The sequence below is a fragment of the Alternaria incomplexa genome (genome assembly GCF_024043165.1).
Source record: "Alternaria incomplexa strain BMP 0042 chromosome Unknown scaffold_13, whole genome shotgun sequence".
Lineage (NCBI taxonomy): Eukaryota > Fungi > Ascomycota > Dothideomycetes > Pleosporales > Pleosporaceae > Alternaria > Alternaria incomplexa.
The window spans coordinates 523,729-551,492 of record NW_026249862.1 but is presented as its reverse complement, the minus strand read 5'-3'; the positions used below and the strand labels follow the sequence as shown (position 1 = coordinate 551,492).

The 27,764-nt window shown below is 53.8% G+C and overlaps 6 protein-coding genes across 6 annotated transcripts; 1 reads left to right on the top strand and 5 right to left on the bottom strand.

Moving 5' to 3' along the window:
* Nucleotides 1-144: 144 nt before the first annotated feature.
* J4E90_008526 (uncharacterized protein) lies at nucleotides 145-2,058 on the bottom strand (the record flags this gene model as incomplete). Its single annotated transcript, XM_051438050.1, has 3 exons — nucleotides 145-1,868; nucleotides 1,920-2,004; nucleotides 2,056-2,058. 3 exons carry the CDS (start codon nucleotides 2,056-2,058, stop codon nucleotides 145-147), a joined length of 1,812 nt encoding a protein of 603 aa, XP_051288049.1.
* Nucleotides 2,059-5,876: 3,818 nt separating this feature from the next.
* J4E90_008525 (uncharacterized protein) lies at nucleotides 5,877-6,734 on the bottom strand (the record flags this gene model as incomplete). The annotated part of the gene is made up of 1 exon (XM_051438049.1): nucleotides 5,877-6,734. The coding sequence occupies one exon, from the start codon at nucleotides 6,732-6,734 to the stop codon at nucleotides 5,877-5,879; it is 858 nt and encodes a 285-aa protein (XP_051288048.1).
* Nucleotides 6,735-7,018: 284 nt separating this feature from the next.
* On the bottom strand, nucleotides 7,019-8,668 carry J4E90_008524 (uncharacterized protein; the record flags this gene model as incomplete). The annotated part of the gene is made up of 1 exon (XM_051438048.1): nucleotides 7,019-8,668. The coding sequence occupies one exon, from the start codon at nucleotides 8,666-8,668 to the stop codon at nucleotides 7,019-7,021; it is 1,650 nt and encodes a 549-aa protein (XP_051288047.1).
* A 2,065-nt stretch (nucleotides 8,669-10,733) lies between these two features.
* On the bottom strand, nucleotides 10,734-14,090 carry J4E90_008523 (uncharacterized protein; the record flags this gene model as incomplete). The annotated part of the gene is made up of 3 exons (XM_051438047.1): nucleotides 10,734-10,977; nucleotides 11,038-13,571; nucleotides 13,629-14,090. 3 exons carry the CDS (start codon nucleotides 14,088-14,090, stop codon nucleotides 10,734-10,736), a joined length of 3,240 nt encoding a protein of 1,079 aa, XP_051288046.1.
* An 817-nt stretch (nucleotides 14,091-14,907) lies between these two features.
* Nucleotides 14,908-20,531, bottom strand: J4E90_008522 (uncharacterized protein; the record flags this gene model as incomplete). The annotated part of the gene is made up of 3 exons (XM_051438046.1): nucleotides 14,908-14,989; nucleotides 15,039-20,204; nucleotides 20,251-20,531. 3 exons carry the CDS (start codon nucleotides 20,529-20,531, stop codon nucleotides 14,908-14,910), a joined length of 5,529 nt encoding a protein of 1,842 aa, XP_051288045.1.
* Nucleotides 20,532-22,323: 1,792 nt separating this feature from the next.
* Nucleotides 22,324-27,735, top strand: J4E90_008521 (uncharacterized protein; the record flags this gene model as incomplete). Its single annotated transcript, XM_051438045.1, has 3 exons — nucleotides 22,324-22,622; nucleotides 22,672-26,310; nucleotides 26,358-27,735. 3 exons carry the CDS (start codon nucleotides 22,324-22,326, stop codon nucleotides 27,733-27,735), a joined length of 5,316 nt encoding a protein of 1,771 aa, XP_051288044.1.
* Between the last annotated feature and the right edge of the window lie 29 nt (nucleotides 27,736-27,764).

Below are 27,764 nucleotides of genomic sequence, written 5' to 3'. Positions count from 1 at the left end.
ACGATTCGTGCGCACATGTGATACGCTGACCAGACGCCAACCGCAAGCTTCCGGTTCTGTCATGCAGCTCCAAATAACGCCCCGCATTACCGAAGACAACGACGTGATGCACGAGTTTTGCCGTCGCTGTAAGGGTATAGGCACCTACGAACTCGTCTTTTTCTTGCCAAAATGCATGTGCCCAAGGCCATGCTCCTTCGCATCCTTCATCTCACTCTCAGGCTTTCCATCAGGTAAATCGTTGGTATGAGCTGCTCCTGAGACGTGATACTTGAAGCTCTCTGCAATTCCGCCAATGTGGCCCCCGCTCTGGTGTGACCCAGTAGGCTGGTCTGCGGATCGCGAGTGGCTAGCAATATGACTAGAATTGTCAGGACGATCTGGTTGCGTGGGGTCTGAGATTGCTGTTGTCGGCCCACTCCTTGTCGCGTCTGTGCTTGTTCGAGAAGCAGAACCGTTCGGCTCCATTAAGACTCTTTCCCCATTCGGGCCATGTGGTCGGACATGCTTGGTGTCACTATCACCGCTGTCCCTCCGACCGGGAGCTTCGACAATGGTGGTACCCTTCTTGTTCTCGCTTCGGACGCTGTTCGCTCGGCTGATATCGGACTTCTCGTTGGGTGGGCTCGCTGTGCGGACACCTAGATCTTTGTCTTCGGACGGCTCCACGCCCTTGGTACCCCTCCAATCTGCGGGCTCGGCTTGTTGCACTGGCTCACCCTCCTTCGGTTCTGTAATGACAACACCAGGTCGGCCCTCTTCGCTAGAGAGTGCGCGCCAGACTACGGCTATGCGCTCGAAAGCTTGTGTGCCTTTTCGGGATGAGCCTTTAATGCCGTCCATGGCTTCCCATGCAATCTCAAAGATGCCCGACTGGTCGACATTGCCGTTCTGCTCAGGACCGTTTCCTTCGAAGTATGTGTTGAACCACACGTGTGCGACAGCTGTGACCATGGTCAGATCGAAGGCGGCTTTGTTACGACGCTCGACGTCAATGTTGATGTCGTTGGTGGGCAGGACTACGCGCTTGGAAGGTCGGAAAACAACGTCGCCTGTGCCTGTGGGTAGGCTCTCGCGCGATGATCTTGGCTCGGCCGTGGCGCCATCGACATTGGTCTGCTGCTGCTGCTCGAGGGAGGAAGTGGAGCCATTCTTGGGACCTTCGCTCGTCTTGGATGGGCCGAAGCCGTTCTTGTACATGACCTCCTGCACTGCCTGTGCCATGCCGGTAGTCTTGACTTCGCCCCGCACAATCTCCCTCTCGTCGCGGGTGAAGGTGTGGAAGTTCTTGATGAGCTTGCCATCCTCGACGAAGCCCTCGATCTGGATCTTGACACCGTCTCTGAGACCCCAGCAGTGCACCTCAAGTATTTCGACCTGCCGCTCGACATACAACTTGCCGTGCTTGGCCCAGCGATCCACGTAGTCTATCCATCGGAGTTGGCTGGGGATGCTGACGCCTTTGCCCATGTTGGGTCGCATGCGCCGCTCGGTGAAGCGATCCAGAGCCTTGTGCACCGGCCAGCCTTCCTCGCTGATGAGGTAACTGCAACTAGCAGTTCCCGATCGCCCTTTCCCGGCCTTGCAATGTACGACGACGACCCGCCCCTCCTTCTCATGAAGCCAGTTGCGCATGCTGGCCATGATGTTCGGTATCAGGGCGAAAGGCGGCGGGTGGTGATCGGGGAAGGGATAATGGTAGACGCGACCGTAGACCTCCGAGTCGGGGTAGCCCGTCCCTTCAGCGCGAAACTCCCATATGGCCCAATCGTCGCCGTGTTTCGAGTCGAGAAACTTTACGAGCGAGTCAAGCGGGTTGCGATAGGCGCGCTGCGGGTAGGTGCCACTAGGGCCCGAAGTAGCGATTACTAGACGCTGTCAGAGGGAAGACACTGGAAACCTTCTTGGGGCGACCGTACTGTTGTCGGTCACATAGCACAGGTCGAGGCCAGCTTCAGCATGCCTGGCGCGAGGGCCGGCTACGAGTTGCCGCAAAAGCGACGCCTGCGATGGTCAGTTCGATCTTCCATGGTGTCGTCTTTCTGTTGTGCGCACCATTATTCCGGCGGTCGTCTGAAGTATCAAGGAGCAATATTGCGTGTTGGCTCATGGCGGGAGTCGAGGCGCGAGGGATGCTGCCTCTAGGCGCGGGCAGGCGCGACCGAAAGGTGGGTACGTCACCCTGCCCGGCTTCTGCGCTAGGTGTCGGTTCCTGCCCAGACCTGATCACCTCCCGCCACCTTAACATTTTTACTCGCCACACGCCTCACAGCCACATCATATCCCATTTGATATTTGGTCATGCACGCGAGTACCGCAACCATCGACTCCATACTACATGTGACGTATGTCGCTTGAACCCACTGACCTGGCTTGCTGCTTCTTTGCCGACTCACCCGTTTCAGCCTGATCCGCATCAGGCTGTCATCTCAAGCAGGCATACAGCAGACCCGGCCTTGTCTCAAGATGCAAGATCATATGAGTCTCTCTGTGTAAACATTCTCTAATATTACATTGTAACAAAAAATCGCCTGCTAGATGCCCCCTTTCCGACCAGTGCGTCCGAAATTTGACGACAGTTCTTCGTCGCCGCGTCCGTGTTGCTTGGGCATCCTACCACGTGCTGCGCCCAATTACTGCCGCTGACAATAGCATCTAAGCCTGGGACATTAGTCGGCTTCGACGTCATGTCTCTCCTCTACCACTCACAGATTATACCGGCGTAGCATCAAGTTCGTATGCGTCAGTCGACACAGTGCGCCGGCGTTGGCGTAGAACAGTATTCGCAAGAGCAAGGATTCCTATGACCGCAGTCACAGCTGCTAGATATGTTCCGATGACATTGAAACTAAGCTGCGTCGACATTGGCTCGGATCGTAATGAGATGTCCATGGCGCCGGATACCTGGCTTCGAGGCTTAACGACTGTATACATCAGCACATGTGATGTAACAACGCAGAGCGGACAACTCGTACGAATTCAGCTCAAAGGTAAGACTCGGATTTTACCACACTGTTGAGACTGAAAGTGAGAGGCTGTTGATGAAACGTCCTCGAAGTGGACGCAAGACAGCTGAAATGAACTTTTCCTTCTATCGGGACAAATATTTATACGTTCGTCAGAGTCGATACTCGCGTATCCTCATCTCGACTATTTTGTCTTAGGTGCAGCATAAGGCGCCGTATTTCTGCGGCATGCGGAACTTGCTATATCCACGAAGTTGCGACAGAGGCGGAAGTTGTTCAGAGGCGAAGGCTCCAGTGCGCTATTGGATGACCATGTTGTGAGGCGACAGAACATTTCTTAATTCCATGCTGCCCGTCGCAGGTCGCGGATGCGTAGCGTCGTTCCACGGTGCGCAATTGGATGCCCGCGCCAGCGGGAATATCGTTATTTTTGAGGTAGTTCTAAACTCGCCATATGAGAAGCTCTACCTAACAGCAACGATGCGCCATTCGTTGACCAAAGTTCTTTCGACCGCTACTTCTTCCTGTACCACTAGCCGATGCATGGCGACCGCGGGGAACAGTACCTGCATCCGCGCAACATGCGCCATTGGTTGGCGACCATGCGATAGGACTCGATTGGTTGATACGTGCATAGAGGGACGCGAGACACACATACTGATACCGATGTATCTGGATCCCAAGGAAAACTTGATCGCATTTAAACCGTACAGAATGGCCAATATTTTGCAAGAGCTCATACAGTGTTCTTTCGACCAAGGATACGCAGCGTCATGCCTGCAGCGGCTCGCGTCTCACTAAAATGTGGCAGGTGTCGCACAGACAAGCAGAAAGTAAGCAATCGGTAAGCAGTTTCACATTATCGCTGACGTAATCTTTGTAGTGTCTCCCTCTGGGCCGCACATGGCCGGAAAGATGCGATCGATGTAACAATATGGGACATCAGTGTTCAGAACCGCGACCGCCCGGTTCACACAAACAACCACGAGCTGTTCCTGTCGGGTCCACCTCGAACCATGCTCTCGGATTACGCCGATTGGCTTCCAGGGATGATTCTAGTGGAGGCTCCTATCATGGACCAGATACCCGACTTTCTCAAGCAGATGTGACAGCATTCAAGACCCGAGAGGCGTATGTCATGCAAGCTCGTTCACGTTGTTTCTTAGGCAACTAATTATCTGTAGTGTACTGCTTCTGTCAGTCGCCGAGGTTGTCAGCATGGCTATTGAAGAGCTTATCACAATAGCCACCCAAATGATTACGCCATTCATACACGATACGCGATACTCAGATCCGAGAGACAGTATGCCGCAAGTACAGTTGCTTGTGAACAATCTGCGCTCTTTTGCCGACGAACTTGAATCTTGCGCACTCGAATCGGGAGCTGGACTTGGTGTCTCTCTGGCTCAATCTGCCCTGAAGAATACAAGATTTGCCAAATCCGGGCTATGGACAGAGCATCAAGTTTTATTGGAGATTGAGCGTCACAAGACTACTTCATGGGACACTGCTGAATACCCTGGTCTTACCCACGCGCTCCAGACGAAGCTGTTCCGCGATCAGCCTCATTTGCTGAGGGATGACGTTGAATCTTTCTTGCTATACAGAGAAAAGTTCCTGGCCGCAGCTGACGACCTTCTCAGCCGAACGCCACTGCAAGTGCCGAGTGCTTTGAAATCTTCGCAGTTTTTCGTGCCTTGCGCGTTCGCTAGCATTCCTGGAGTCGCTGCAAGACTGTCCCGACGCAATGCTCCTGATTGCCTTGGTAGGTCTGTATCACACATACTACATGACGCCAACAGCCTGAAAGAATGGCTTCCCGGCGACATGTACACCATCGATAGTCTTGGACGCACGAGTCTATATCTTGCTTGTCGTGGAAGAAACCATAAGCGTGTGGAACAACTCATTGAAGCTCACGTTCCTAACGCGCAAGCTATGAATGGTTTATATCCGTTGGATATAGCAGCCATCTCTGGAGATTTAAGGATTTGTACAACTATCTGGAAGATGGAGACCGACTCTCGCAGGACTAGCTCCGCTTCGGAACCCTTCTCGAGCGTAGACAGCCGATATGACAGCAGCTTGGGAACCATGCGTCGGTCACCAATGATGTGGGCTGTTTTCTTCGGGCACGATCGCATCGTCAAATTCTTCCGAAACTATCGAGATACATATCCCAATATTACAGCCTTAGAGGAGGGCAATCTCTGCAATGCCATCGGTCTAGCTGCCATGCGAGGACACGGAAACGTCATCAACTACCTGTTGGAGAGTAATTACTTCTGCGATCGGGTTGACCTCAATGAACGCAGCCCTCTCTGGCACGCGGCAAGCAGTGGGCATGTATCCACTGTGGAGCTCCTGTTGAAACAGCCAGTGTTCTTTAACCGAAAGGATAACGATGGCTTTACTCCACTTGCCATTGCAGCATACAAAGGCCATTCAGAAGTGGTGGAACGTCTTAGGAACAGAGTAGACGTTTCTCTTTCGACAATTGAGGGGTGTACTCCATTATTCCTCGCAGCTTCTGCAAGGCATCGGGAATGCGTCAAACTGCTATTGATGCCTAGCGCAACAGCGCTAGGCTTTTCAAGTGTATGGAGCATCTTTGCGATGGCGCAGTTGCACGGCTATCATGAGATTTGCGCTGCATTCCACGACTACGACGAAGCCTTTACAACTTCCGAATTCCACTACGGCTGATGCCCTCTGTGACTAGCTTACACTGCTGCCAGGCCCCTTCCGTGGCGGGGTTGGAAATCTTTCATATACTCATTCTTTCCATGTGGGCATACAGGGGACTGAACACCGTTGAATGTATTGTAAATGGTCATGTTTCTTTGTCTTTGCTGTGCTTGTATATGAGCTTTGCTCTCGGTATAAGTCTTATACCATAAATCCCTGCTGCTAGTCTATAAAGCCATTCTGTTTCATCCACTTCTCACACATGCTCGGCCAATCGCTCACCGGAAGGCCTGGCGTATCCAGCGCGAACCCATGCGGTGCATCCGAGAAGACGTGAAGCTCTACAGGGGCACCAGCTTTCATGATGCCTTCAGCGAGCCTATATGCATTCACCACCGGCACGACCGGATCATTCCCAGCATACACTATGAAGGTTGGCGGAACTCTGCTCTCCAACTGTACGTCTGGCTGCACCGTATCGTAAAGCGCCTGTTTCTCTGGCGGCTCCAGCGCTGGCTTGTTCGCAATGATCTGGCGTCCTTTTGCATTCGTCGAGATAGGCGCATAGCCAATAATAGCGAATTCGAGGTATGGAACACCACTTTCCGCATTCGGGTTGCTCCAACAGGTAGGATACGTCGAGAGTAGCGATGCAGCGAGATGACCACCAGATGAGAGACCGCATACAGCCTTACGACCTTTTGCAAAGCCCTTCTCGTCAAACATTTCAAGAGCCCGCCTGGCATCGTCTACTGGCGCCTGACTGCCCGTCTCTTTATTCGGAAAACGATGTATGAGCACGAAGACATAAAATCCTAGCCCTGCTAGCCACCTCGCTACCTGCACACCTTCTCTTCCCACCATGAGCTCGACGTATCCTCCTCCACCTAGAATAAGGATATTTCGTCCGTTTGGTGTAGACGTGGTGGGCTTAAAGGCGAAGAGCCAGGGACGTGTGACGCTTGTTGCGACGGCCTCGTCGATGCCATTGGCGGTGTCGAGTGCGAAGGCTCCTTCGATGGGCTCATCATCGTACAGCGGCCATGCGTAGTCTGCATTGAGAGGGTTTGAGGAAGACATCGTTGCTTTGGAATGATATGGGGTTGTTTTGAGTATCGATGTACGGGTACACATGTGTTCTTACGCTCGGGGTACGTAGTTTGTCTCGCGGCATCATTGCGCCGAAACTACCGAGACAGTGTCCCATGGTTCCAAACGATCTGACAAGACTTAAAGACCAAACCTAGGACGCTTCCGTCCGGCGAACGTCTTGGTATCGCGCGAATGTAACGCATATCGATTCTCGATTGAATTGCCAGGAAAATGCAAGGTTATATTCAAGTATTGCGCTGCATGTCGTCTGCCTAACCGCTCCTCTTGTACCCACTCCTACTCCTCAACGTCTCGCCATACCTCGCCAACACGAATGGTATACACGCACCCAGAATACTCAAACAACCCAACAACGTGCACGCCCACTGCGGACCCAGCCGCCGAAACATCTGGACTGCGAAAAGAGGAAAGGTTCCGCCAAGTACATATCGCAATATGGCGTTCGAAGCCATGGCACTGGCGCTGTACAATGGTCCGTAGGTATCCGTAATATACATCATGCACGCCATAAAAATGAGCATGTTACCCATTCCGAAGAAGGCTTCGGCGATGGTCGGTACAATCCAATGTACGCGGTAAGCGGCCGACCATCCGAAGAGGAAGAGGCCAATAGTAATAATAGGACCGCCGGCGAATGCAAGAGGCAATCGCTTCTCAGGTGCTAGTCGCGACGTTGCGAAGGCTGGTGCTGGTATCTTCTCTGCAATCGCTTTGCGTACGCGAGGCAGGTAGTAAAGCTTACTGAAAGACACGATACAGATAGTAGCAATGATAACGCCAACGCCCAAACCCAGGAATGTGTAGCCTGTGGAGAGACTGTCGAAGCCATACTCTGTCGCAAAGACGTATGGAAAAGCGGCGAAGAAGGCGTATAGTAAGCCGAAGTTGAAAGCAGAGTACGTATTGAACGTGGCCACGATCGGCTCAGTGAGGAGCATGTGCATAGGTCGAGTAAGCGTCTTGGTCGCATATGTACTAACAATCTTCGGCAACGACATGCCTTCAGTCGGCGATCGCGGGAGAGGAAGATTTCGCTTCTTTGCGCGCTGACGCAGGAGGACGGGCTTATACGACTCCTTGTAGAACGGTGCAGGTGCAATGACTAGCACAATAGTAAAGAAGAGTATCAACCAAGACGTCCAGCGCCAACCACGTGTCCGTGTCACCGCAGCACCTAGAATGGGTCCTAAAGCTGGGCCCATGAACGGTGTTGCGACATACAGCGACATGGGTCCAGACCGCTTCTCAGGCGGCCAGATATCGCTCAAGGTACCTGATCCCATGCTCAGACTGGGAGCAGCGAAGAAGCCAGCCCAAAACCTCAGCACCACCAGACTAGCCATACTCTGCGCGAAACCCGTTCCGAGGATGAAGAGCGCGAAGATGGGCAGGCTGATGAAGATGAGGGGTCGTCGTCCGAATGTCTCGCTCAGAGGCGCGGCGAATGGTCCGCCGAAGGCCAGCCCGAGGGCGTATATGGAGTATGCGAAGGTTGCGATGAGCTGGGTGGAGTGGAGCTCTGATGCTGATTGTTCGATGGCGGGTGTGAAGACGGATGATGCGAAGGTTCCTACAAATGCGATGCCTGATATGGTGTACGTTTGATACCACTTTCGCGCTGCACTCCAGTTATGAGGGTTCAGAGGATCGTCTGAACCGTCCCACTCCAGCGCGGAAGGACGATCTTGCGATGAGGCATGAGGAGCGCTTGGTGTTGCTTCTTGGCCAGCATTCGGTGGAAAGCCTTTCTCAGGGTCGATGCCTGGATTGAAGTCTGCTATGGTCGACGGCTGGCGACTTTTGTCATTGTCCTTTTCGATGTTGACGGGACTTGGTGGTCTTGTCGATGCTGCTGTAGTATTCGACCAGGAAACGGGTCGTGAAGCATTCGGAAGCGCCATGCCGTGTGCTTTTCACCAGACTGTAACTTGGGAAGCAACAGCTGGCAAAATTTCGACAGAACTTTCGCAGGACATGACAGAGGCGCTCGCGCCACGATCTTAGTATGACCCACCACGATGAGATTCCGATAAGCAAATGTTCTGAACAGACGGCATGATCGCCGCTTGTGTGTTAGTTTGGCGTTGATCAGATATGGACAAAGAGTTCCACGATCAGGATTGGTAGGTATCGAAACTGTACATGGCCGATCCTGGCTCAGATCTTTCCAAGAATCGGCATGGTGAGCTTGTTCGAGATCAAGATGCGGCTGAAATTGTGGATCGTGTGAAGCTAAAGTTCGGGACCGTGCCGGGCGCTACACTGGCGAGTCGAGCATGATGACGTCCTTTCTTCGATCTCAACATTTTGTAGTTACTCATAATGATCACAAGAATACCAGGTAACTTCTTGATGCGCGTAGAGAAATGCGCTCACATAGTCGAGAGTTGCTATCCTTTTCGGTCGCCGAAGAGCACGCGGCGAGGCAGATCTCGTTGTTTCCAGACAGCTGGGAACGCGATGACGAAGGACATGTACATGGCCGGGATCCTAGCTCTTGTCGCGCTCTGATGAAATCTGCAGCATAGTTTCGAACAGCGTGTCGCGAATCAGCAGCGCATGTTGCAGCGGTCTGAGCTGGAAGCCCTGACTCCTCGCCGAAGTGATCCTGCCTGAGCCCCGTAGACGCGTTCACACCCAACCCACCTAGAATCGCGGACTATCGCAACAAGAAGAAAAGTTACGCCGGGGGTGGGGAGCGAAGGATAGGGAGGGAATAAAGGCTCACAACCTTTGCCAAACACATCGCTGGAGCCTGAGGCGATCCTTCCTGGTTGATCCTGCAGTACTGCGCCCGCTAATCGCAGGTCCGACCCAGCCAATCGCGCCAAAACACCAACACCACCAACACTCCCCCACGCGTCCGTAGAGGCTCATCTACCACGACGCTCACGATGGATGAAGGTAAGATTGCGAAAACTATGACTGAGCCACTGCGTCGCCTGCGTAATCGCAAACTTGCGCAAGCAGCACGAGAACGGCGCGATGAAGTATAACTTCGCGCTGGTGCATGTCGTGATGAAATTCAACATCCTTGAACGATAGCAACGACTCAACCTCAATCCACCTTTGCGCATTCGTGACTTGCGCGACAAGCCGTCTTTAGAAGAGCTCCCTATTCATTATGTCCTCAGTCCTATCGCTCGAGATCGCGCGTGCTCTCTTCCCAGCTCTCACCAAGGACGCGTCGCCTAGATCATCGACAACCGAACCCATCCCTTCATCTATCAAAGTCGACGCGAAAACCCAGATGAAGATCAAAGTTGTTGAAGACGTCAAGTTCCCGAGTACGACAAAATCGTTGCGATCGTTGCCATGTCTCCCTACGACAGCGATGCAGACCCAAGCACACAGTCCAAACTGCTCCGGTGGAGGTATCTGGCATGCTGCACCGCTGCCCCATGTTGGTCTAGCCAGTTTCCAGCGACGACGAAGAGGATGATCGGAGTTTGAGCAAGTTGAAAGGAGGATATCGAGAGCATACCAGCGGACATCTCTTCAGCATGAGGTCAGGGCGTTGAATTCAGAGCGCAACACCTGGAGCGATCATCCTTGACTGCACCGGAACGAATCAGTGTCAGATAGCCACATCCAAAGGGTTAAGAAACAAGACACGGAGAAGGGAGGTCTTCCAAGCCAAATCGCCATGCGCGCAGCAGGCTTGCTGACGGTGTCAATTACGGGATAGCGTTGAGAGCCTGAGTGAGCATATCAAGTTATCCTACCTTCGAATGCAAGGAGGAAAGTCCAGTTGCGAAAAGCAGAGTTTAGATGAATATGTTGCACTACAACGCCAAACAAATGCTATTGCCTCGTGCCTGGAAAGGCAAGAAAAAAAGAAACCACAAGACAGTGGTCAAACACACACTAAATAAACTTTAAAATCATACACTACCACCATCTAACCACCACCACCTCTGCACACTATCACATCCCCCTAAGCTCCCTTCCATGCCTGCCCACCTTTTACTGCACATCAAGCACATTCTTCAACTGCACAATCAACTTCCACTCATCCTGACTAACATCGCTCCTAAAGTACTCCTTGAGCGTATCGATACTCTTTCTGCTAATAGCAGAGTACAGGATATCGTCTTCTTCCAAGTGGCGACCGTACATGGGCTGGTTGGAGCCTTCGATCTTGACGGCGACGGAGGGCTGGCCTCGCTTGCAGATTTGCATGGGTTTGTGGTCGCGCTCGATGGACGTGCTGTTGAAAGGATTAGTAAGGTGATGTGGGGAGGGAGGGGAAAGGTATGGGACAACTTACACTCTTCCTAGATGGACGAGTTCTTTGGCACCGGTGGTGGCGTTCTTCTTGACCGCGCAGATGGGCGTCGTCATTCGGAGTGCGCCTTCTGTGACATCCACACCAATGATGATGGGATCCTTCTTGTTGAAGACAGCAACGGGCTTGAGTACGCAGGGGAAGACGGCCAACATCTTTGAGTCTTCCTTCCGCTGCTCCTCGAGCTGCTTCATGTGCGCTGTGAACTTGTCGAACAAGTGGTAGATGATGTCGGCTTCGAAGATCTTGACACCGATTTCCTCTGCGTATGCCTTGGCGTCCTTGTCGACTTTAACGTCAAAACACAGCATGACGGCGTATTCCTTGGCCTTTTCTAACATGATACCTGCTCGAAGAACGTCCTTTCTGAAGACAGGTCCGATAGAGATGGTGGCGACGGGGATCTTCGATACACGCAGGAACTCAAGCAGAGCTTCGAGCGAACCAAGGGTAGACGCTTGTACGGAGACACCACGACCAGTCTTGGAGACCTTGCTGAGCAAATGGGCTAGATCACCCATGACCTCGTCCATGAGATCCTCCTCATCGTCATTCGGACCGACGACAAGCAGACGCGAACCTGCGATGGCTTGGTCGAGACCGTCGGCGGCGATCTTGATACCCATGGCAGCCTTGACTTCCTTGTTGTGCACGTATTGCGACTTGACACGCAACTCCTTCATCTCAGCCGGTGTCAACAGCGCTCGAATGTTCGTCACTATAGGCTCTGGGTTACCGCATAGCACTATCCGGTCACCTTCGTGGAGGACACCGTTGGACAAGATGACATCGATAGTGGTACCGAGACCTTCGATGACCTTGACTTCAAGCACAGTACACTCAACCTCTGAAAGGTACATGAGGTTGTTAGTCAGACGCTCTTGCGTGAGTCTGACGATGAGCTTGATCATGTCTGGAATACCTTCTCCGGTATGCGCTGATGTTGGGCACACGGAGACGAACTTGGACATGCTCTTGTTTCGGTTGAAGATCTCCGAGTTGAAACCTTGTTCTTGGAGTTGGGTGCGAACAAAGGTCCATCGCTCCTCAAACTCGGACTGAACGGAGGCCTTTTGGAGGCTCAAACTATCTTCGAAACCGTTGTTATCGATCTTCTTCCAGCCGAACAGACGATCGATCTTGTTGAGAGCGACGATGAAAGGTGTGCGCCTGTCTCGGAGTAGCTTCATCGATTCGATAGTTTGAGGTTCAAGACCGTGCATAATATCAATGACGAGGATGGCAATGTTGCAAAGTGAGGAACCACGGGACCGGAGGTTGGTGAAAGACTCGTGACCGGGTGTATCGATGACTAGGAGACCGGGGACATTGAAGACGAATTCGTTGTCCTTGTTAACGACAGCAACCTTCTTCTGAAGTGCCTCGACGGGGAAGTAGGTGGCACCAATTTGTTGTGTGATACCTCCGGCCTCGCCTTCTTGCACGTTGGTCTGACGGATCTTGTCGAGCAGCTTCGTTTTACCAGTATCGACGTGACCAAGAATACAGCAAATGGGAGATCGCAGGTTGTCTTTTGACCGCGCGGCAAGAGCCTCCTCGTGAGCCTGCTTCCGTCTTTCGGCGGCGGCAGCTTTACGAGCGGCTTCGGCCCGCTGAGTAGCAGTGCCTTCCTCGTCTTCGGATGAATCGTCTTCGCTGTCGTCTTCGGAATCAGAGTCTGAGCTGGTATCCTTGGACTTGGAGGCGTCGTCTGCTGTAGACTTCTCCGCTGCCGCCTTCTCTTCCTTGGCCTTCTTCTCGCTTGCTTTGCGCTCTTCTTCCTCGTCGGTATCGACATCCCAGCTGTCTTTGACTCCCTCCAACTCGTCAGCTTGGGCTTCCCAGTCGTCGGCAGAGTCACCGTCCTCGCCCTTCTTCGCTTCGGCGTCAAGTTTAGCCTTCTCTGCGGCCTCAGATGCAGCGGCGGCTTGCTCCTCGGCCAGTTTGAGTTCCTCCAGCTTCTTGGCGGCCTCCTCAGCTTCGCGAGCCTCCTTCTCCTGTTGGGTCTCGGCTTGCTTCTTCTTCTTTTTTTTGCGGTCATCGTACACTGGCTTCTTCTTCTTGTCAGCCTCGTCGGCAAGTCCAGCAACCTTTGTGCCACCTTGCTCAAGCAGCTGCTGCAGACGGAGTTCGTTCTTTGCCTTGGCCTCTTTCTGAGCCTTTGTCATGTACTTGCCCTCTTTCTTCAGCTGCTCGATCTTTTCCTTCTCGCGCTGCTTCTTCAGAGCCTTAGCCTCCTCTTTCTTCTTCTGTTCCTCGGCCTCTTGTGCCTCAAGCGCCTCCAGCCTAGCTCTCTCTTCGGCTTCTGCGCGCGCAATCTCTTCCTCCCTCCTCTTGCGCTCTTCCTGTTGTTTTTGAAGGGCAGCTAGCGCAGGGTTGAGCTTCTTCTTCTTGCCACCAGCAGCGGGGGTGGTGTCGGCGGTAGCAGCTGAGGGTGCAGCAGCGGCTTCTGGCTTGGCTTCGGCAGCCTTCGCGGGCTCGGCTTTGGCAGGGCCAGTGGCCTTCTTCTTCGCAGCCTAGCATGCGGTCAGTACACACTCATGCAATGGACATGGCAGATGCTGCGAACATACCAATTCCTTCTTTCGCTGCTTCTCCTTCTCCTTCTTTTCTTTCTCCTTCTCTGCCTTGGTCTTTACACGAGGAGCATCGTCCGTCTTCTCCTCGACAGGCTCCTCTGCTTTCGCAGCAGCGCCACCCTTGCCCTTCTTCTTGCCGTAGTTTCCAGCAAAGACATCATCGTCATCGTCGTCGAAGGTTCCTTCTTGGGGTGCCTTGGCGTCGAAGTCTCCATTCGCGCCGTCAACAGGCGGGTCTTCGCCTTCCACTTCGGTGTTGGCGCCCTTCTTGTTCTTCTTCTTGCCGCGCTTCGCAAGAGCCGCCATCAGGCCGCCACCCGCAGCATCGTCTTCGGCGGCAGCATCCTCAGGCGCGGCATCAGCTGCAGCGGCATCCTGGGGCGCGACAGACTCGCCGAGCTCGGCTTCCCAGTCGTCGTCCTGCGCCTTCTTGTTGTTCTTCTTCTTGGGCGGCATTGTGTGTGCGGTGTATTACTTGGGGTGTGGGGTGCACTCGACGGGTGGCACTTGTGGTTGTGGGAATGCACCGTAGAAATCGCAAGTGCTCAAGCAGGCAGGCGCGCCACACAGTGCAGGCAGGAGCAGGTAAAAGCGGAGCCGAAGGAGAAGGGGTCCCGAGTAAACCAACAAAGGCCTGGACCGCAAAAGAGTGACAGGAAAATGCAAACGCACACGGGCTGCTGCGAAATTCCGTTCGAGTTATCGATTGTTCTGTGTGGCGGCGGGCGGCGAACGGCTAGCTGTGGAGGGGTAGGAGGCGCTCGGACCAATCACTGCCATGGACGCCTGCACTGAATCATCTTCAGACGTTCTTCATGCTCGATTTTGGTAGCATGACGACTCTTGACTCATCTGTTCTTTTAAGCTTTACTCGTGACCGATGAAACATGTGATCAGAAGGACAAGCGCATGAATGGATGAGTCATGGGAAATGTGTGATGTGTATCTGTATGCGATTCTTCATAGCTATTCTCTCATGCTACAACCCAAATCTACACCCATGTTTTCCCTTCCGACGCAAATAACACTCAAATGACGACAAAACACAAAACGTGTTGCTCCATTTAATCCCAATACATTCAACGCCGTACCAGGGTCTGTAACTCCGACCCAATGAGAGAATGCAATGTCGATATTACAATAGTAGCGATAAAAGCCAAGCGCTGAGGCCTGACATGGCTGTATGAGTGACTGGCAACGAAGCGGTATCTTTTGGCAACACGTAGAGTCATAAAGCATCAACGAAGCCGTGACAAACTAAAGGCACAACGGCTTAGTAGAGCTGGCCGCTGATGAGCAGTGACTCGACAGCTGAGCCGATGAATTGCTTCTTGAGCGTGAGATCGCATCCGAATCTGTGATGATGTTAGTGTTGGTTGTGCAAACAAATGGGGATTGACATACCTTTGCTCTAGTTCGCCCTTGATCTGTTTCTTCGTGACGTTCATGAGATCAGACTTGGATAGAATGTCCTTGATCTCCATCAAGATGGCATCGTCACTTGGCAGGTTCGACATTTCCATGCTGTCCGCACCGTATCCGCTCTGCGCAAGACTCAATCGTGAGTGGTTGTCGTAGCGTGGGAGACCAAGGTGAGACGCGGAGCGAGATGGTGTCATGCCTCCATACTCTGAGCCAGCGACAGACCCGCCTCCGAAAGGCTTCCTGGTGGCGTACGTGTATCCTGACACCTCGGAGCGGTCATCCCGGATGGTGTGCTGCTCCCACATCTCCGCCTGGTACTCCTCCCACCTCTTCTTGGGGATGCTGGCAGGATCAAACTTGCCTTCATCTGTGACAAGAACCTTCTGACCCTTTTCACCAACAACGACACGAGTGTTACCCCACGAGAAGTCGTCCATGTACCAGAACGAGTACAAAGGCAGGCCGAAGGCGAAGACAGGTGTTGCGAAGATGTAGATAATCATCCAACCAATCATTTCCCACTTGCGTCGGATGATGAAGATGATAGCCTGCAGACCATAGATGGCACCAAGAAGAATAAACGCAGTGACAGGGACGATGTCGGGGGACCACACCAGCGTGTAGATGAGATAGCCGATGTAGACAACAATGACGGGTTGTACAACCGTGGAAAGAAGATCCATGAAGACGATGAAGCGCATACTGAAGCAGCAGAAACCACAAAGCTGCGTGAGCGGAATCAGTTCAATCAAGTTGTGCACAGTGGAGTTGATCCAGCGACGACGTTGAGACATGAAGACGGACCAGCTGTCAGGTGCGACAGTCCAGGCGTGTGCTCGCATCGTGTACTTGGTCTTGTACTTGGGATGGAACTTGAGAAGTAGCGTGGTCAAGAAGCGATCTTCTCCTAGATGCAACAGGTTCTTCGTGTGTAGAGTGTCGACACGAATCTCTTGGTAGGCTTCGACGACCTCCTTGCTAACGAACAGTGGCTTTCCAGACTCGGCAGCGCGAATGCGGTACATGGTGAAACAACCAGGAAGACAAGTGACGGAACCGAACAAGCTCTCGAAAGCCTTGGTCAGGTTGTGGGAGATGAAGTATTCGTAAACTTGCATCATGGTAACGAACGAAGACTTGGCGTTGGTAAGAGCGGTTTCACCACAAATAGCAAGGAGGCGGGTGTCGTGGAGGAAGGCTGCGACGAATCGAGTGGCGGCGTCAGGTGCGACTTCGGTATCGGCATCAATTTGGAGGAGGAACTCGTAGAAGGTAGGGTTGACTCCAATAATGTTCCGAATCTGATGGTGCATTTCGAGCTCAAGCGGTGTCATGGGGAGGTTGTAGTGCACACGGTTCAGGAATCGCATGAGGATGATCTGCGAGTCACGCTTTCCGCGGTTACCAGGCTTGGAGACTTCTGAAGGCTTGCCAATCTTGACGACGACCAAGAAAGGCACAATGTGACCCTGTACCTCATAGAGACCCGAGTAACATTTGCCCATGTTGTGCTGCTTTTGACCTTCACCCAAACTCTCAAAGCTGAGAGGCTCGGGATCGGTAGCCTCGGGAACACCAAGAATGTCGAGAACGATGCGAGGAGTGGGCTTGTCGTTGCCTTGACCGATAATCATACCATCGCAGACAATGACAAGTAGTTTGCGCTTGTCATCATACTTCATCCTGGCGGCGGAATCGATTGCGCGACGGAGAGATTCTTCGTCTTCGGTGTAGGCAGGCACAGTACAGATGATGAACTTGTCGATGTTCTCTGGGTCGGTCTTCCGGCTGAACTGAAGGGCCGCAAGGAACTTGAATCCGATGACACTGACCAAGAGAATGGAGATTGCGAGGAGGAAGTACTTGGCGAACAGACATTTGGCCGAGTTTCTGGTGTCCAGATCACCGACGTAAAACAGGTTGTTCATGCAGGTCTCCATGTTCGCCTTTGTTTGCGCGTTCAACTGGAGGTTCTGCCAGTATTTGGTGATGTCTTTGCCGGCTTGAACTCGGAAGATGTCCACAACGCTTGGGTCCATGAAATCAGTATCAATGTTCTTGTCATCAGGCTCTTCGCCGACCTTGAACTTGACCTCACGACCACCAGGGATGTAATCCGTGAAATCGTATACACGACCATTCATGTAAGCGATCGAGTTGCCTTTGTTTCCAAGTGTCTTCAGGTATTCGGGGCTGTATCCAACACGACCCTTCATGTAGTTGGCCTTGAGGAACATCTGTTGCTCGAACCACCAATCCCCACGACTGTCGTTTGTGAAGGATCGGAAGTCGTGGTATTGCGCGTTGATGTCGGTGGTACTGATGAGGTTGTTCACGGCGGAGTCGGTGTAGTTGGAGTTCTTGTAGTTCAGCTGAACGGCTGGGTTGATTCCCTTTCCTTCCTTGCCCAAGCACAGAGAAGAGACTTGTACGGGGAACAGATTGGTAGCATCCTTTCCAGCATACTTCTCCAGGTTCTTCTGTGGAACGATGCTCGGATAGTGGTGAGGGATGAACTCTCCCAAGTCATAGACGATACCGCGAATGGCAACGTAGGCCTCGTTTCCATCCTTGCCGTTGAAGGATGTCAGTTCGGCAGAAGAGTAGACGTGTTGTTTCGGGCAGATGACCGCGGGGAAGCCTATCATGAGGAAGATGACGAAGGCACAACTCCACCAAATGATCATGTTAATAGCCAACTTCTCTCGCCACGCCATGCGTACGTCTTTGCGTTTGATACGTCCGATGTACCGAATAGCAAAGTCGGGAATGAGCCATGTCAAGAGGTAGACAATGAACACCCATCTCTTTCGACTGCTTGAGGTGGGAATGGTCTCGACCTCTTGTAGCTTGGCTTCAGCAGCCTTCTCGTCGTCGATAGCCTTGGGCTGTTCCAAGCCGTGGAACATGTCGCCATTTGTGATGCCCGATGGCGCCTCTGAGCGAGCATCGATATCCCTCTGGCCAAAGTAGTTACCGCTCTTGTCGTCGTAAAAAGCACCAGGCGAGGGTGAGAGGAGACCAGCGCGCACGTCACCGTACGATCGGTTTGCATCAGGTGTAAGCAGATTGTCGTTGGAATCAGTCGGCCCACGAGCGTAAGGAGCGAGGTTTGAAACGTTGGCGATTTCGAGCCAGCACTTCTCGCTCAGGAAGACACCAGTGGCACCCACACGAACTTCGTTCTCCCGCCACGGCTTGTGATCGAGAACCATTTCAGCCTTCTCCTTGTCGCTTCCAACAATGGCAAGGTCAGTTTGTGCAAGCCCAAGGAACTCGGCGAAAGGCATGAAAATGCTGAAGTCAGCGACCCGAAGACGTTGGCTGATCTCGGCAATGCCCAGAGCCTGAACTTGTTGACGGACGCATTTGCTGTCAAACTGGTTCGCGATCCTTCGGTCATTTGGTTTCAAGCAGAAGACGAAGTAGGCGTTGGCTTTGCGCATTGTCGATTCAATGGTCCTCAATGAGCTGATGAATTGGCCTGCGGCACCAGTCTGCTTCTGAGCTTCACCGGGCTTCTTCGTGCCCGAGATGTTGCTCTCTGCATCACTAATGGCATCCTCGTCGAATACGTTCAATTGACGTCCGAATCGACCAGTCTTGTCGGCCTTCCGCTTCGCCATGCTGGGCTGGCGTGTAGGTTTGGAGCTGACAGTAGCCTGGACGATGGCTGACTTCTCCTTGGGGTGCGTCATCTTCTGAAGAGCCTCTTGTCCAAAGAGCTGTTGAACGAAGGGAGCCTGGGCGGACTTGAGCAGGTGCATCATGTCGCCAGAGATGAGCTCAGCGTTTTCCTCCAGAAGACCCTCTACACTGTAGTCGATGTCACCAGTGAAGTGGCGAATGGTAAAGGTGGGCGAAGTGTTGGGGGTGGGGAAGTTGCTGCCGGGTTGCACGACTGTCAAGCTTCCAGGAACAATGGCCTGGTGCTTGCCGTCGAAACGCTTGCGAATGGCCTCGAGGAACTGCATGTCAGTCTTGCCACGGCGCATCTGGTCGTCTAGGATGCTCAGAAGACCGTTGCCGGGCTTCATAAGGCCGGTCTTGACGGCTGTGTTGTCGTAGAAGGCCATGGGCGGCAGAGATATCTCCTCGGCTTCCAGCTCTTGGATTTGCCGTTGGAAAAAGCTCTCTTGGCAGAACGAGATGAGGGACTCGTTGGCAGTGTTATTGAGGAGCTGGTCCAGTGATGATCCAGTGGCGGCGAAGTTGGCGAAACCTGGGAAGTCGACCATGGAAACAGTGTTTGAGATTTGCTCGGATGGCATTGAGATCCTTGAGTTCATCTGCTCCATGACCCAAGTGACGAGGAGCGAGTACAGAGAACGGGCAAGCTCATCTGCATTGGCTCGGGCACCCTTGGGGTCCAACATGACGGTAACGCGCTCGCGGTATAGAGTCTTGGACTTGTACCGTAAGCTCTGCTCCAGATCGGATATGGCAACGCCCAGGAACTGGGCAATGGGTACTAGGGACTCCTGGTTCTTGACAACCGTAATGGACTCTCCACCTTCGTGAGAGTATCCACCGCTCTCATCAGGCGCAGGAGTTGTGTTTTGGCCCATCTCGAACTCAAGCTGACCAATGTGCATGATGGTAGCCATGATCTCGCAGATGCCTGCAATGCTCTCTTTGCCGAATTCTAGCCTCCGGAGGGCGGCCTTGAAATCGGCAAAGCCCTTGGAGTCATCAATGCCGACCTTGAGCTGTGTGGGGTGTCCGAGATAGCGCCATCTCTTGTTGGAGCCGAGCGAGGTGCGGTTGCCTGCACCCTCTCCACCTACTGCGTCGAGGAACAGGTGCTTCTTCTCGTTGACACTGGTGCCAGCGAGAAGATAGTAGAGAACATGGTAGGTGCGCTCTCCTGTCGGCACGGAAGCGATGCGGCTGCGCTCGAGGCGGTGGGCGAGGAATTGGGCGCCAAGCAGGGTGGCGTTGTTCGCGGTGGTGGTATTATACTGGAGCTCTAATAAGAGACCAGATTTGGAGGCTTGCGGGGTCGTGAGGGACTTGGTTGTGGTGAAGGCATCGAAGACAAAGTTGGCATGTTCAATCTTCTTGGAGAGCGGTGTCTGGGAGAAGGACATGAAGGACCTCAGCATGTGTCCGCGGATGGTCGTCTTTCCGGAGCCAGACTCGCCACTGGAACATGTTAGCGATGTCAGAGAGATGCAGTTGGGGTACTCACAGGAAGACAATGGCTTGGTCCTCGGAGCGGTGTCCCAGGCGCGTGTAGGCCCTGTGCGAGAGGTCCTCGGCGGCCTGATGGGCGCTTCCCTCTTTACCACCATCTACACCGAGACTCGCGTCTGTGCATGTGTTGATGGCGACAATGCCCTGGGAGGAGAGGGCCGCAATGGGGAGGTGTGCGTGGTACCGGCTGGCGAGGGCCGAAGTCAAGCCCGTGTCGTTCTGCTGGTGCTGGGGCAGCGAGGGCAGCGAGGGGTTCTGCAGCGGGTTGGAAGCCATGGTGGGCAGCCGCGTCCCCGTGGGAGCGAGTGAGAGACCGAGGGGTCAGGCAGGCGCGGTCGGCGGTCGGATGGCAACTGCGCGTCGTGGAGACTCTTCAATGTTGTTGGTGTTGCGTCCGCAGGGCTGCTGGCAGGACTGGCGGAACAAGAAAAACACGCGGCGGGAATAATTACAATCAGCGAATGTGGAAAGGGTGTACAAACGAAGGTAAAGGATGCCAAAGCCAAAGCCGTTGAGTTGCGTTGCAAAGGGGCCGGCACGGTATGCTGTCTAACTCTACTCTGGACCAGACGGAGCGCTGGAGAGCATGGGGCTACGATGCTTCTAGCTCAGCTTCGCCCGCCGCCGCACCAGCCGCCTTTTGGCGTGTGTTGACTGGGAGACCCAGCGATCACGAAAAGGGGGCGCAAAAATAGAATAGAATACGCTGAACAGCCCTATTGCCTCGCATCCCCGTTGCGGCTCCACTCGCCTGCTTATTGATGCGACGAAAAGGTCGTGAGAGATGGTGAACATCGCAGCACGTCGGATGGCACCACGACACGGCGTGACCCCGAGAAGCACGTCTGCACGATACTGCCCTCACGTTGCACCTGTTTCTCCAGGCGAAGACGTGCATCTGGGACCCGGAGACGCATGGCAGAGAACCACTACCAGACATGCGTGCTAGCGGTCGCGCGCCCCCCGGGAACGATCATCGCTGCACGCTTCAATGCACTAACCGTCGAAACCGTATCGATTGCGCGGCGACGGAGCATGCCCATGCCGCCAACTGCTCTCGATAATTTTTTTGTCGCTCGACAGCCGTCAGCCGACGTTTCTTTTGCTCGCCCGAAGACGTTGGGCCAGCCGGCGTGGAGGCCCACTGCTCTAGACAGCGGGAGGCTGTGTACGTGACTTCACGATAAAGTAGACCCTTGGGTAGCGCCCGCGATGGAGAAACAAGGATTGATTTTGTCGGTCCCAACGAGGGGCGCGCTTTGACGTCAGGTCGAGATCTGAAATTGTCCCGGCGTGATTCGGTCGTGTTGAAACCATGGAGCCAAAGACAAATGAGAGCTAGATGAAAGGGCGTGAGGTGGATATTGGGATGTGCCTGCAGTGCGCGCCATGTTACAAGCTTCAGACGTCGGGCGCCATCTCCGCAGACACAGATGCGCCGTCGATTTTGCTCTTATCGATTAGATGGCGATGGCCGTCATGGAGTGAGGAATTCTCCGACTATTGCTTGTTCACACCATATGGTGCCAGGAAATATCGACTACATGAGTAAACCGGGCTAAAAATAGGGGCTGGCATCGCATCCACGCCACCCGCTCGTATCACAGGCCCATGGGACGGTGCCGCAGCTGGTAGTGGCCACGAAAACCAAGACTCGCCATCCATGTCCGGCTGGTGTTGATGCATTGAGCTGCCTCGCCCCGGCCTTAGTCACGCTGCTAACCCTGTCTAACCATACGCCGCCATGCCCCATGCAGCTGGCCGGGAATGCGTCTCGCCCTGAGCCAACAAACATCACTGCTGCTCGGTCTGCGTTCCACGAGGCCTCTCTTGCTGTCTGCATTTTGTTCTTCTCCATACAATCGTTTAATCCGTCCACTCGCTTGGCCCTTTGCTCCGTCGCCGTGTAATAGTTGCATCTACACGCGACCCGTACCGCTCTCGCCCAGACACTTACCTCTGGGAAGACAAGACAGCTGCAGTCAACACGCGGTTACCCTCCACCTACCCTCGCTATTGTAACGGTACTCGCATCCACGGAAGGGGCGACCCGCCTCAGCCCGCAACCATGAGTTTCGTCAACAACTCCCGCATGTCCGTCTACTCGACGGCGTCCGCCTCGGCATCGCGCCCAGGCAATTCGCCCTCGCAGACATCCACCACGACGCTGCTTAACACGCTCAATTCCGCCTACAAGAACGGCCGCTCGTACAACCTCGAGGCCAGCACCAGTCTGGTCGTCAACACATGGGTCAATGCCAAGAGCATCATCGACGACCGCATTGGTGGCACCGTCGACCTCGAGCTGGGGCGAAAGGCATGGGAACATGCCCGCCGGAGAGCTGAGGACGGCTGCATAGTCCTTGCGTATGTATCCAACGTCCCTGCATCCACCATCATTCACTGACCCGCGCAGTTCGCTGCACGACTCGAGCCCCTCGCTCTTCTCGCCCTTCGTCTCCAGCCTGCCTCTGTCCCTCCCGGGCAACTTCTACACTGCACTCGAAGCCCTCAAGGCCTTTACACACTGCGTAACTCCGGAGAACCCCTCCACCCCCCGCTACTCGGCCCTGGCTGCCGTCTTCACCATCAACCTTGCTGGCGGTGTCGTCGGAGCTGAGATCAAGTTATCTACCTCCGGCCTGGACGTCCAGCGCGGCTTGCTCCAAGTCCCTGGCAAGAGTGGCACACGCGCTTTCGATGTCTTCTACTACCTCAACTCAAGTTCTGCTTCCAGGCAAGAGAGGGAGTACTTGGACATCCAGTCTCTCGATCACTACGCCCTTCTCCGACGATCCGGAACATACGACCCTCCCAGTTACCTTCCCGATGCTGACGATGCCGCTGCTGCCGAAGACTTCCGCGCCAACCTCAAGGCGATTGGCATCAAGGGCCAAAAGCTGACCAGACTTATCAGTTGTCTGACTGGGCTGTTGAAGCTCGGCAACACACTCGACTACTTCATGGATGAAGAATCTCTCGCTTCCGTGTGCGAAGATGTAGAGAACCTCTTGGACCTGCCTGAAGACACTCTCCGCCAGAAGCTCGGCTCCAACGAGCGCGAGGTCGCCATCGGTGGTATCTACGAAGCCATCGTCGACTTCGTCATCTCCCACGCCAACAACTCAATCAAGGAGGACATCCAACGCGCCAAGGCTGGCTATGCCATGGACGACAGTGAGGGCAGCGGTATGATGACACCCAACGAATCGGAGGATGGAGACATTGTCAACATTACTGTTGTCGAAATCCCCAGCCGTACTCTGGGAAAAGCGATTGCGCTGCGTACTGTCTTCGACGACAGCGAGGGCATCAACGCCGAGATGCGCGATGATGGTGTTCAGGTGCCGCCTGTCAGCAATTCTGTCCTTGAGGGCATGCGCGAGGCCATGCAGAGCTGCGCAGCAGACCTCGGCATCAACGGGGCCGCTCTTCGCGAGAAGGAAGCTGACCTAGAAAAGCGCGAGGCTGTGTTGGAAAAGCTCGCTCTTGAGATACCCGATGAGGACAATTTTGTGAAGAAGGTCCTGAACCCGGTACCCAGCAGCGGCATCGTTCTGGGCAAGTATGGCCGTTTCGACCTGGCCATGACAGTAGCCAGTAGCAGAGTCTGGTTCCAACTGGCAATCCACCCCACCGATGTCATCCCCACCTCGCTGAACCAGGACCTCAATTCCACCTGGCAGGCTGGTGTAGTCTCTCGACAACTTCGCGAGTGGCGACTGCCCGAGTGGGCCAACCGTCGTAACCGCAACCTCGACTTCACTGCCGATTTCGATCACCATGAATTCTACGACCGATACGCTCCGTTGGGCTGCATGGACGGTCAAGAAGGCATCCAAAACTGGACCTTGCAGCGCGGCTGGAGTAACGGCGAAGTCATGGTCGGCAAAGAACGTGTATGGGTCAAGGAGGGCACATGGTGGGAGGCAGAGTCGCAGCTCGACCTGAAGACGCACGAGATGGGTGGTTCTCCGAATATGATGGGTGGCATGATGGGAGCTGGTGGCATGGATAACGGATACTCCACCCCGCTCCCGCCTACAGCAAGCGCATTCTTCCCGCCTCTTCCGGATATGTCTGCGGCCCCTCAGAACCCTTTCCAGAGTTCCACAAGTCTGGCCGTGCCAGGTGCAGCAGATGCAAAATCAATCGCCCCTACTACGCGCACCCTCCCCACAGCGGGACCTGGCGATTACGGCCTAGGAGGCAAGGGCGACGAGAACAAAGGTGTTAGTTACTACGACATGGAGTCTGGTGGCAACGCCGTCGTCACGGAAACCCCGCTCACTGGTACTCGTAGGATGTGGGTTGGCTTCGTTTGGGCCCTCACGTTCTGGATCCCTTCACCGCTCCTCAAGTGGATTGGCCGTATGAAGCGACCTGATGTTCGCATGGCATGGCGAGAGAAGTTCGTCTTGGTCCTACTCATCGTGTTGCTCAACGCCGCCATCGTCTTCTACATTGTCGCTTTCGGTAAACTCTTGTGCCCAAACAAGGACAAGGTCTGGAATCAGAAAGAAGTGTCACAGCATCAAGGCGAGGACGACTACTTTGTCAGCCATCGTGGTGTCGTATACGACTTAACCTCCTTCTGGAAAAAGCAGCACAGTGACTCTAACACCGAGGCTACCCGGGATCGAATGATGGAAATGGCTGGTGCCAACATGGATCCATACGTCGTTCCTCCGCTATACATCGCTTGCCCCAATCTGATCAAAGACACGCCTCAAAACCGGGTGTTGCAGCTCACATTCAACCAATCCACCGCTGAGAATCTCAACGCAATCGCTGTCCATGGATCTGGCTCAAGGACAAACATGCCAGACAGCGCCGCTCTGAAGAGCGAGACCTGGTACCCTGACGTCTTTCTCCCGGCTATGAAGGAATTCAAAAAGGGACCCCTCGTCTGGGAGGAGAAGACGATCAAAGATGAAGGTGAAGATCTGAATCACATGTGGTTCAGGCTTGACAACAGGGTTTACGACTTGACTGACTACTTCGCCACGATCGACTACATGCGGGACCAGGACCAATACAACTTCCTCGATGCTAAGCTGATTGACATGGTAAAGAGCAACGCCGGTTCCAACCTCAAGGAGGACTTCAGCAACAACCTCAACAATAATGCGCAACAATTCAACAAGCAATGTCTTGACAACTTGTTCTACGTTGGCGAAGTCGACTTCCGTAAGACAGCCAAGTGCCAGGTCAACGACTATATCCTACTCGCTGTCACGATCATCCTCTGCTCGGTTATTGTCATCAAGTTCTTGGCTGCACTTCAACTAGGCTCTCGCAAACGCCCGGCAAACCAAGATAAGTTTGTCATCTGTCAGGTGCCAGCCTATACGGAGGGTGAGGATTCGATCCGAAAGAGTTTGGACTCTTTGACTGCCCTCTCATACGACAATAAGCGAAAACTCATCTGTGTCATTTGCGACGGAATGATTGTTGGTGGTGGTAACGATCGTCCTACGCCCAAGATTGTACTCGACATCCTCGGTGTTGACCCCAAGGTCGACCCTCCTGCCCTTCCATTCTGGTCGGTCGGCGAGGGAAGCCAGCAGCTCAACTACGGAAAGGTCTATTCTGGTCTGTACGAATTCGAAGGCAATGTTGTACCATACCTTGTCGTCGTCAAGATGGGTAAGGAGTCGGAACAGCACAAGTCTAAGCCAGGTAACCGAGGAAAGCGCGACTCCCAAATTCTGCTCATGAGCTTCCTCAACCGCGTCCACCACCGCTCGGCCATGAACCCCTTGGAGCTGGAAATGTTTCACCAGGTCAACAACATCATTGGTGTTGACCCGGAACTATACGAGTATTTGCTTATGATCGACGCCGACACCATGGTCAAGCCCGATGCTCTTAACCGTCTCGTAGCAGCGTGTGCCCACGACTCGAAGATTGCCGGTATCTGCGGTGAGACGAGCTTGGAAAACGAAGACAGGTCATGGTGGACTATGATCCAGGTCTACGAGTACTACATTTCGCATCATCTGTCCAAGGCCTTTGAGAGTTTGTTCGGCAGTGTTACCTGTTTGCCCGGATGGTAAGTACCCAACCCTACCTGCATTATATGGTGCTAATTCGTACTAGTTTCACCATGTACCGCCTACGCACAGCCGACAAGGGCAAGCCTCTCATCATCTCGGACAAGATTATCAAGGACTACGCCGACTGTGTTGTTGACACTCTTCACAAGAAGAATCTCCTCTCGCTCGGCGAGGATCGTTACCTGACGACTCTGATGACGAAGCATTTCCCCGCCATGTCGTACAAGTTCATTCCCGATGCGTACGCTCTCACAGCCGCCCCCGACACGTGGAGCATTCTGCTCTCTCAGAGACGTCGATGGATCAACTCAACCATCCACAACTTGGCCGAACTCGTCTTCCTGAAGGATCTCTGTGGTTTCTGTTGTTTCTCGATGCGATTCGTCGTTTTCATCGATCTCTTCGGTACTCTCGTCCTGCCATCCATCTGCGCATACCTGGTATACCTCGTCTACACCGTCTCGACTGGCAAAGGTCAATTCCCCATGTTCTCCATCATCATGTTGGCGGCAGTGTACGGTCTTCAGGCGTTCATCTTCATCATCAAGCGACAATGGCAGCATGTGGGATGGATGATCATCTACCTCCTGGCCTTCCCTATCTACTCACTCGCACTTCCGATGTATTCTTTCTGGTACATGGACGACTTCTCGTGGGGTAACACGCGTGTCGTCATCGGCGAGCAAGGCACGAAGCAGGTTCTCACCACGGATGATGAGGGCTTTGACCCCAAGTCGATTCCTATGATGCGCTGGGACGAGTACGCCGAGCGCAATGAGCTTCCCGGTCGTCGCGGTCTCCCAGGCATGGCCACTGAGAAGGGTGGCTTTAATGCGTACGAAGACGAAGCATACGAGATGAACGACATGCAATCCGTCTACTCGTCTGTCAAGCCTGCCTCGACCGTCATGTCCAACATGCAGCACATTTCGCACATGCCGCCGCAATCGCCTGGGCCATACCAAGGTATGCAAACCCGTCAATCGACATACTCGAACATGTCGCGGTACCAAGACAACCCACACCAAAGTCGCGTCATGTCGATGAGCAACATGAGCGACATGTACAATGGCAACAACACTTCACCGTACGGTCAACGCCAGAGCATGGGTGGCTTCCAGAGCTCAGACAACCTGATGGCCTCGTCCACACCACCGATCCGTGGACGCAGCCCTCTCAGCTATGGCGCCAGCATGTCACGGCCTGGCAGCACAACCAACTTCCAGAGCATGATGAACGGCCCAACCGATGGCCAAATCATCGAGACGGTTCAAGCCTGCCTCAAGGACGCGGACCTGGACAAGGTCACGCGCAAGCAAATCATCGCACTTGCTGAACAAAGACTACAAATGCAGCTCACTGGCGAGAGGAAGATCTTCCTCACGCAAGCCATTGACCACGAGCTTGCCAACATGATGTAAGAAGGAGAAGATTGAGAATTGATTGCATT